The 10562-nt window shown below is 33.4% G+C and overlaps 1 protein-coding gene across 2 annotated transcripts; it reads right to left on the reverse strand.

Annotated features, from left to right (window-relative positions):
• Positions 1 to 749: 749 nt before the first annotated feature.
• Positions 750 to 10023, reverse strand: LOC106714959 (acyl-CoA Delta-9 desaturase). Of its 2 annotated transcripts, none has more exons than XM_014508103.2 (5): positions 8449 to 8579; positions 7244 to 7469; positions 6431 to 6561; positions 1691 to 1896; positions 750 to 1423 (listed from the first exon to the last, which is right to left on the reverse strand). In XM_014508103.2, exons 2-5 carry the CDS (start codon positions 7458 to 7460, stop codon positions 919 to 921), a joined length of 1059 nt encoding a protein of 352 aa, XP_014363589.1. In that variant the 5' UTR covers positions 7461 to 7469; positions 8449 to 8579; the 3' UTR covers positions 750 to 918. The 2 variants fall into 2 exon arrangements, with proteins under 2 accessions (XP_014363589.1, XP_014363588.1); XM_014508102.2 differs by lacking the exon at positions 8449 to 8579 and adding an exon at positions 9806 to 10023 and having other exon boundaries at positions 751 to 1423.
• Positions 10024 to 10562: the final 539 nt, after the last annotated feature.

Consider the following 10562-nt stretch of genomic DNA (forward strand, 5'->3'; position numbering starts at 1 on the left):
ATGAAAAAATAATTAAAACTATGCAATATAAAAAAAGATACATTTGTAAACATTTTTTGATATCTATGGGAAGGGCTATTTGGTAAGACGTTTTATGGAAGATTTATTCTAAATACGAATTTTGTGCTGAAGTATTTTAACAGTTGACTTGAAAAGCTTTAAATTCAATTTTTCTGTAGTTAACAAGATAATATATGAAAAATTATTTAAATCAGATTTAACTTAAAAAAACATAGAATTAAATAAACTAATACTGTCTTCAGGCACATATATTAATCATTAATATGACTGAAATAATATATTTAAAAATGCATATTTTAATATATTAAAGTTCTGCATTTTAGTATTTTTCTCTTATTTCAGAATCATTTAGAACTATGTAATATAGAAAATTTAACATCTAACAGTTATTTAATAGAGTAAATTAGTAAAAGGACTATGTAAAATGTCTTTGTGTGTGAGTTAGAAACAGCGTGTGCCTTCGCAGTGCTTTTATATTAAATATGTCAAAGATTTAAATATTAATAATAATAAATCAAAGATGCTCGACATTTCAAAACATGTGATCGAAGAAAAATCCAGATTTTTTTGCATAACTATTTTACTTTAAATTAGGAATCGAAGCTAGGAAATAGAGGACAAAAATGAAAAAAAAAAAAAAATTTCTTTTCGAAAACTAACTGTTAATGAACAATGTAAAGAATAATCTTAGAGTAGAGCATCTGTGTAAATAATTCATCGAACCATTTTATTTATATTTAAATCTTTGGGTGTTAAATAAAACATTAAAAATTATTTTGCTTTTTTATAATTTCAAAGTATTTTTTTCTTCTAACTTTACGACATCAAATGTCCAGATCCTTGAGACAAAACAATTTTCAATGTTATACGTAATAATAAGCAAAATAGAAATAAGATTTAATCGTCTTTAGGATTAATTCTGATGGCTGCATCGATTTCTTCCTTAGCGTGATCTTTATCACCCCAACCCCAGAGGTGATGGGATCCATCACCTGTCCTCTTCACACGGTTACGTACGATCTCATCCGATACGGTCTTGAGATCGTAAGCCCATCCGATCTTGGCGAATAAGTTGATAAAGTTAGTGGTGAAGTTGAGACGGTTGTTGCCGAGTTCAGCCGTCTTGTAGTCCCAGGGGAAGGTGTGGTGGTAGTTGTGGAAGCCTTCACCGAGAGCAAAGATGGAGACGGATATATTTTCTGAGGGCTGGATGTGTTTGTCGTATGGTTTATCGCCCCATTTATGTGCAGCCGAGTTGACGAGCCAAGTAACGTTTAATATGAAAGCGTAGCGGAAGAGAGCCGCTACAAAGAAGGAAGTGACCCAACTCTCACCCCAGTAGTACACGGGGATCACGGTAGGCAAGACGAAACACGCTATGGGCATCAGGATAAGATAATATCTGCAACATAATTTCTTATCATTAGCAATATCTTCAGTTATTTATGTTAAGATGAAGGTCGAGCTTATGATTCCAAGTTGACCTAATCAACTTCATTAATTGTCTTTTTAAATGTCATAGAGAAAATCTGGCTAATATTATAATGTGTTTTCAAATGAGTTTTATTCTGAACTATACCTATAGTTTGAACTTAAAGTAAATGTTATTATTAGTCTAAATTATTTTATGAAAATTAAAATATTAAGAAAATCAATAACGGATACTGACTTCTTCTGGAACCTGAGTATGGGGTCTGCGTAGAGGTCGCTGAGGTCGAGACCCTGGCCCTTGCGCTTGAGCTCGGGATGCTTGCGCACGAGCAGCCAGCCGATGTGCGAGAAGAAGAAGCCTCGCGTCGCGTTGTGCGGGTCCGCGTCTGTCTCCGAGTACTTGTGGTGCATGCGGTGGTCACGCGCCCAGTCTATTGCTGAATCCTACAATTTTAGAAAACGAACTTTATTTCTATTGCCATTAGATTGATTGTCAAAAAAAAAAGTCTAACCACCTCCTGATGTCATGCCATCTTTTAATAATAGAAAATTACTAAAATTGGTAGGCAACAAAGGTAAAAACTAAAAAAAAAATCTTATTAATATGCAGTTACATTTGGACGGTCATAACCACAGGTATCTACTATATAAATAATTCTATGACGCAAACGAATAACTTGTAATCGTATCTTAACAAAAATCGCTGTTATATAAATTTTCATGCTAATGAATATTAAAATTATAAACGCAGAAAATATAAGGTGATTCGTTTTTGTTACTAATATATTTTATTAGACAATGTAATTGTTAATTGAGGTTTACTCTAGGATCTAAAGTAAACCATTAAAACCACGTAAGTATGAGTCAATTGTTTTTGTTGCATCATCATTTCAGACCCTGTATCAAAATAACACGCAGCATTGAAGTGTACTCTGGCTGAGTATTATGTAGAATAATCAGAAATCCGATTACACTTTTTGAACTTTAAACAGGTCATGTAGGCCAGACGTTATTGCATACATTATTTACTGTCTGTAAGCACATTAACCTCTATGAAGCCAGGTTAATGAAACAATATGCGACCGCGATACATTTTAAGTACTGAACATACAACTGTAACATAAACGAAATATTTATATTGGGTAGGATCTACTAATGTGATCCTAGTCTAACCATTTCATTACTTTAAAGTCACCTTACTTGATCTGATTAAATTATTATTTTATTAATTATTATATTTAGAGCCTGTTTTACAATGTACTGAATAAGTTGGAACTTATCTATCTATATATATAAAAGAAAGTGGTGTTAGTTACACTATTTATAACTCAAGATAGGTCGAACTGATTAAGCTGAAAATTGATGGGGAGGTAGCTTAGAACTAGGAGACGGACATAGGAACTTTTTTATCTTGTGTGCATTTTTTTCCGCGCGGACGGAGTCGCGGGTAAAAGCTAGTTTTCAAATAAAATCGTATCTCGCAATATCCAAATAAGCTGTGAAACGAAAAATATTTTGCCAGGAAGTATTGTGTCAGTTAGTTTATTGGTAAGTTATAAACCACTTCACTTGGACATAAAGCAGTCGCCTAATGGAAGTTAATGCTGCTTTAAAAATACCAATATTATCCATCTGAACGGATATCATGAGTCAGAGTAAACAACACTAAATTAGCGGGAAAATTGCTTAAAGAGGAGTAATTTCGCAGTGATTTACTGAATGCAAAATTGTCAATGAAACTGACGGAACAATAAGCGGTTTTTTACGTATTTAATATATTTTGCCTTCTTCAAGTCACGTAATACAGTGGAACATGCACAGTAGGTTTTTATGTATGTAGTCCGTTCTATTGTGTGTCTGAATGTAGCGTGAGATCTTGAGAAACATTGAATGTCACTGATAAATTATTTTCTTCCCAAAAGTATTATGTATGGGGTATAGTCAGACAGATTTCTTGTTTAAATAGATAACTAGTTGAGTGCAGTATTTATCAGGTCTGAAAGATGCCCCAAATCTCAGTGCAAAGAGACACTGCAGGTCCTGAATTCGATGCCGATACGACATTCAAGGTTTTCTTACTGAATTTAGTAGGTTTAGTTTTTCTTAGAAATCGGCTGAGATTTACATCAAGTATGACGTCTGCTGTGAGTTAATAAATAACCTACGAGGGGAGGTCCAAAAGTTCGCGGAATGGAGGGGATGGAGTGGGGATAGGGTAGCTCGCTTAGTGTCATACTAATTGGGCACTCATAATTAGTATATATATAACATTTCAACCCTATAGTGCCATTCGTTTACGAGTACTCGCCTGCTGAACAAGTCAATCCGGAAGCAAACTGCAACTATGGAGAAAATTGAACATCGCGCTGTGATAAAATTCCTTACCAAGCAAGGAAAAAACGTTCAAACCATTTTAAATGAAATGGAAGCCGTTTATGGAGATCAGTGCCCTGGTAAAACAATGGTTTATAAGTGGCATGGTCTTTTTAAACATGGTCGAGATTCAATTGAAGACGACTCTCGCTCTGGGCGGCCAGCTGACGCCACCACATCAGACATCGTCGAAAAAGTCGAAAAACTTGTACTCGAAGACACACGTTTGAAGAAGAAACAATTATCTGCATTTGTTGGAGTATCAGATACAACTATTTTGCGTATCCTGCACGACCACCTGGGCATGACAAAAGTCAGTGCAAGATGGGTGCCGAGAATGCTCACGCCGCTTCAAAAACAGCAGCGCGTCGACGCGTCTAAGCACTTTTTGGAGTTGTGTGGAGACGAGCCCGTGCAGATTTTGGAGCGGATTGTTACTGGAGATGAAACATGGGTTCATCACTTTGAACCTGAGTCCAAACAGGAGTCCATGCAATGGCACAAAAAGGGTACACCACCTCCCAAAAAATTCAAGGTGTCAGAATCGGCGGGAAAGTTGATGGCCACTGTTTTTTGGGATTGTAAGGGAATATTACTCATTGATTATAAAGAAAAAGGTACCACTATAACCGGAGAATACTACGCACTCATATTAGAAAAGTTAAAGGAGTCAATTAAAGAAAAACGTCGAGGAAAATTGGCCAAGGGTGTGTTGCTTTTGCAAGACAACGCGCCGGTTCACAAGAGCCGAGTTGCCATGGCTGCTCTGCACACACATGGGTTCGAACCACTTGTTCACCCACCCTACAGTCCAGACCTGGCTCCTAGCGATTTTTATTTATTTCCAAATTTAAAAAAAGAGCTAAGGGGAAGGAAATTTTCCGACGATAATGAAGTGAAGGAGGCAATTTCGGCCCATTTTGAGGCCAAAGACAAAAAATATTTTTTCGATGGTTTAGAAAAATTAATTCATAGATCGAATAAATGTATTAGACTTAAGGGTGATTATATTGAAAAGGAAAAATAAATTTATTGTTATATTTCATTGACAACCCTTTCATTCCGCGAACTTTTGGACCTCCCCTCGTAGTTCATATTTTTATTAGCAATTATTATTTGAATTAATGCCAACACGGTGCATTAGAGGACAAGGCTGTCGATGAACTTATTGTAATATTTTAAAAGTAGGTACATTGACAGATAATAAAATGTTTAGTGCTCGTATAAAAAATGTCACGTTCGTAAACACAATGCTTATTTATTGCTGTTAACTGTTCTAATTAATTAATACTTTTAGTGCAACTAAATTTGAACTCTCAGAAGGTTAATAACACTGAACTAATATAATTCATAAAAAACACCCATTTGCCTTCAGTTATTAAGCATGAATCTAGATAGATACGGATCAAGAAAGCACATTAGTGTCATGTTTATAAAATGTATAAAGAAAAAAAAACAATGCAATTTCAATAATAACATAAAATGTAATGTTCTCTCCGTCCTCTGTCGTGTTGTTATCTTGATAAACGATGAGTGCAATTTATCTACCGTCAACAAAGCATCGCCCACGCAGCGTTTGCCTGCTGCCTATTCTGAACTTTTACTTCTTATCTTTATATATATTAAAACTAGCTGTCGCCCGCGACTCCGTCCGCGCGGAATTAAAAGAAAAAATTTTTACAAGTAGCCTATGTGTTCTTCCAGACAATGTTCTACATCTGTGACAAATTTCATCAAGATCCGTTGAGCCGTTCCGGAGATACTTTCAAACAAACATTCATCCATCCATACATTCGCATTTGTAATATTAGTAACATTTAAACAGCGAGATTTTATGTCAGCAAAAGACTAATTGAATGACGTTTCGCTCTTCATGACAATCAAATTCTGCAAAGCATAGGTCACTCGCGACACATTTAATATGGGTTTTCACTGTCAAAACACTTGTATAAAAACACATTGTCATCCCTTTCCTTTTATTTGAATAAACAGAGACAAACTGTGTTTTAAACATATAACTTACAGTAGTGAAATTTCACGGTTACTCCCTTCAAGTGGAAAGTTTGAGATATCGTAAACATTTATAATGAGCTAAAAAAATTATTTAATTTATTTTGTTGGCTATCGTCCAAGAACTGTCTGACACTCATTGCAAAACTACATGTAATCTGTTCAAGGTAAGAGTTATGAAAAACAACATGCAACACAAACATGACACAGTTCGTATAAACATTTTTTTAAAATATAAATCAGAATTTTAACATCATGCCATTACCTCTATAAAGAACCATTCATCTTACGCTATTCGTACATATGTTTTTCTAATAAGAATCTGCCCTTCAACGACCTCAGTCTATCAAAAATAACTAGAAACGTACTACTTTCAACTAAACGTCACAATATGATGCAGGACACAGGACACAGGTTCATGCACATTCTTATTTGATTATTGTATAAATGTAAAACTAAATTACTTCTACAACTGACTGAAATAACGGAAGATAAATCGATATGGCGGAAGAAAACATGAGACGCCGACCCTCCGTGAGTGGGACAAGGACAGGGAGATGATGATAATGATGACGATGATCAAAAACTACCTTACCTGAAATGCTAGCGTGTTGAAGATGACAAGGATGAGTCTTAACGGCCACTTGGCTTTGTACGACTTGTGTGCCCAGAGGCGGTGCGCGCCCGCCGTGATGCCCAGACCTGACATCACGTACAGAATGTACGCTGAGGACAATATAATTAAATTTTAAAATCCTATCATAATTGGTCTTTATACATTTTGAAGCTATGTTTTGTTTTCCTACTACTTTTCATCAATATTGATGGTACTTTTCTAAGGACTTCACGAAAGGGAACATACGTGCTAGTTACGGGAATTTCATCTTCGTGAAACCTGTTACTTTCAATGTATTTGCACATTTCCTTTCTAACCTAGTAATTAACACCGAAAATACTCGGGGATTAATCTTTCTGTCATAATGGAATAACAATATGGTAAAAATATGACTAAACAAGGAAGACCTTTACAGGAATTAGAAACTTTTGTATCAAGAACATTCGCGGAAGAGATTGCACAGTATTATTAAGTGTTTAGGAACATTACATCCTACTTGATTTATATTTAAAACAAAAAGATAATCTTATCTTGGTAATCTATACAGTTATAAAACAGATTACACGGTGACTATAGATAAATGTCTTCCTCACGAAATAATATGTTAATTATTAAATAGATAAAAAATACAAAAGCAGTGCATATTTATACACTAAAAACTTTTTGTAGTCTTGGTTTGTAGGCTTATAGACTTTTTGGTTGATGAATAAATACAGTTGATGTTCAACCAATCAGAGAAGCGACAAAAGAACTTTTTTTATCTGATGAAACATTCAAAATGAAAATACTCACCAAATATATCTGTTTGCCATTTAGCGTGGAATAAAAAGAGATAGCCTCCATATATAGCTGCAAGGTGAAGGTAGGCAAAGGCGATGATATTCCTCCAGACAAGCTTTCTCGGTTGTTTGTCAGCTTGCATGATGGGCGCGCTGCCCAGCGCCAGGTCTGGTGTTGCTGCGTCAGACTCGAAGAGCACCCCGTTAGCGTCCGCCGATTTTGGCGCCATCTTGAATTACTGCAAATAGACGAAGATATTATAATATCATTTTTATGAAAATCGCTAATTGTTATGGAACTTAACGGTTTTTGTTGATTATTAAAAATTTCGTTGTGAATAGCGTATGACAAAGAATATTCGTCAATGTTCATAAGTACTACTGGTTCTAATTCGTTTGTTTCATAATTTCGTCTACGTTGCCTACTTCCGTGCGTGCAAATTTAAAACCTTTTGAAACAATTAATATATTTTTTTTTGGAACCGCTACCTAAATTTACAATTAGAGGAGTTTCAGACGCGGCCAAGATGTATTTTTTTTTAGAAAAACTCAAAACTAATTTATTTTTGAATTATAACTCGTATTCAAATTAATGTATACGATAAATTAACATTTTTTCAGTCATGTTTAAAATTGTACAATATGCGTAAATTTTTAATTCACATTATAAATTTGGAATAAACTATTATACATATTCAAATCTTGATACAGATGACGTTCGATAAAGTTGTTTTTTAAACAGATTCGCAGAAGTTATATTTGAATTTATTGTGCATATTTTTGAAGATGATAAGAGACGCACGCTCGATACACCGCTATAAAACAGTTTCTGAAGGAGGCAGTTACAGTTTTTTTTTTGCACCGAAAATCTTAATAAAAGTCTAATTTATGCAAACTAATAGCAAATAAAATATAAGTATATGACGGAGGGTCTATTTTATCACAGCTAGTGTCACAACAATTCCATTACAATATGACACCCATACATGACGACATTGATAACGACGGCATATTCAGAGGCGGAGGGTTACACCGGCCCTCACACCAGCACCGGCTTACCGTGTAGCCTAGGACTCTTTATAGACCTACACACTAGAACAATCTTTATAGACCTTTATCATATTAGTGCTAATTAAAAACTAGCACAACGTTATATTACCGGTTACTTTCCTTTTCGAAATACGATAAAGAACACGTTATAAAATAATTTAAACTTACATGATTGATAAAGGCAAACAAACTCAAACACTGTTGTATTGGATTGTATTGTATTGTATTAAAGTACTGTATGGAAACTTTAGGAAGACTTTGCGCTTTTAAAGATGACTGTTGAATGAACCTAAAGGCCAACTGTGCCACATATATATATATATATGTGTTTATACAATTACTATGTATTTATATATTTGTATTAAAAGATAAATATTTTATCTATACTACGGATAAAGCAAATCCGAATAACACACTTCACCCTTTTCAATATCCTGGTGCACAGATACTGAAATTCCACCTTTACACAAGTTTATTTAAAATGCTAATATGTGTCTAGGAAGTTGTATTACGTCAACATATTTGTAGATATTTTAACGTAAATTTTTTAACCACAGCCGAAATTTAAATAAAATTAAATACATTAACAACATGATTTAAATGGTTTGTCGATAATCTTTTCTACGGCAGTGAAAAGGTTAGGCGCTATATCTACACTAATTTTTGTATAATTTCAAACAGGTAGTTTTACGCGACAATAGTTAACAGAAAATGTTCTAGTTGTTCTAACTAGTTCTTCTAGTTAGAGGTTCTCAATTCATTTTCTATTGTCACAAGGTGGGCCGTGACTGAAACGATCATTACCCATACCTATATCTCATTTCAAATGAACGCATAAATCTTCTTATTAACATACAACCATAAAATTTCAGTATTTTAAAAATATCCGAGAATTTGACGAGTTTTAACGCAAAATATGCATGCACGGTTTCATTGTTTGCAACTTTCGTTCGTTTGACACAAGAGATAGATATAAATTTGTGCATTAAAAATTCTTTACGATTTGGTTTCTTAATTCTGAAATTTATGTAATATATTACACACGTACATACTTCGTCACAATTTTCAATTTTATAATACTTAATATATTTTTATTTAGTAAAGGTGAAAGATGTTTCATGAGCACGTCGTTTTGATTGATTTTCCTGTAACGCTCGTAACCAAATTAACCTAATTAAATGTCGGTGATGTGAACTAAAACTTCATAATGCGAATTTTATATTGCACATTATGCAATCCAAGTTACAAAAAATTATGGTCGCCAAATTCTATATCTATATTTCTTTTCAATATAATTCCATCCTGTGTCGACTAACGACTATTCAATTTTTGATAAGCTTTTTAGAATATGCGAATAAAGAAACAATAAAATGTATAATTGGCCTTTTTCCAATAAGCGCTTAACATTTGTTCATTTCTTTACATTACTTTTACCTAATTAGATTTTATTATAGGTCCACAATTTTTTATTTTGTTATAATACGCATAATTTTTTTGTATTTCACGACCATTATTTAAGGCTTACCTTCTTGATAAATCCAAATTTAATGCACCGATTACACTTACAGGTTCGATTTAACGTTCACTTTCGAATATTTTTGAGATTCAAAGATTGTTATAAGCATTGACATTGATAAACAAAACCAATAAACCTTTATCACGAACGATATTATAATCTCTGACCCGGCATTACCATTATTCACGTGTTCACGTCACAATTCATCTGCTGTAGCAGTTTCGTGATGACGACGTAAATCAGTGTTGCCAGTAGATACATTTAAAATTCCATACAATAAAAATACACCTAATTTAATTATGTGTGTATGTTTACATATAACTTTCATTAATATATTCATAATTTCATATTTATGTATTCATAAATATATGTACGTATCTATAAATCATTACACAAATATGTTTAGTGAAAGTTTTATGAGTTATTTAAATTAAACTTAAGACCTGGAGAAACTTTGTATTGGTACTTTTTTAATTGCATTGTCATACGATACAATTAATTTTCAAGTGTAAGCACAAAATTATTAAAAATACTAAAGTACCTACGATTTTTCGCATAATATATATAAGATTTATCACAAATTATACACCCAAATAATTATTGTACACTATTTTTTTGTAATTATCAGAAAAAATACTCATATTGATCATATTTAAGAAATAAAAATAATGCAAATTAATATCCAAAAATTATCCTTAAAAACCTAAGTATGTAATAAATATATCAATGTACATGCGGACACACAAAGAAAACGCAGTTGCATAAA

This window comes from Papilio machaon, chromosome 7, assembly GCF_912999745.1.
Source record: "Papilio machaon chromosome 7, ilPapMach1.1, whole genome shotgun sequence".
Classification (NCBI taxonomy): domain Eukaryota; kingdom Metazoa; phylum Arthropoda; class Insecta; order Lepidoptera; family Papilionidae; genus Papilio; species Papilio machaon.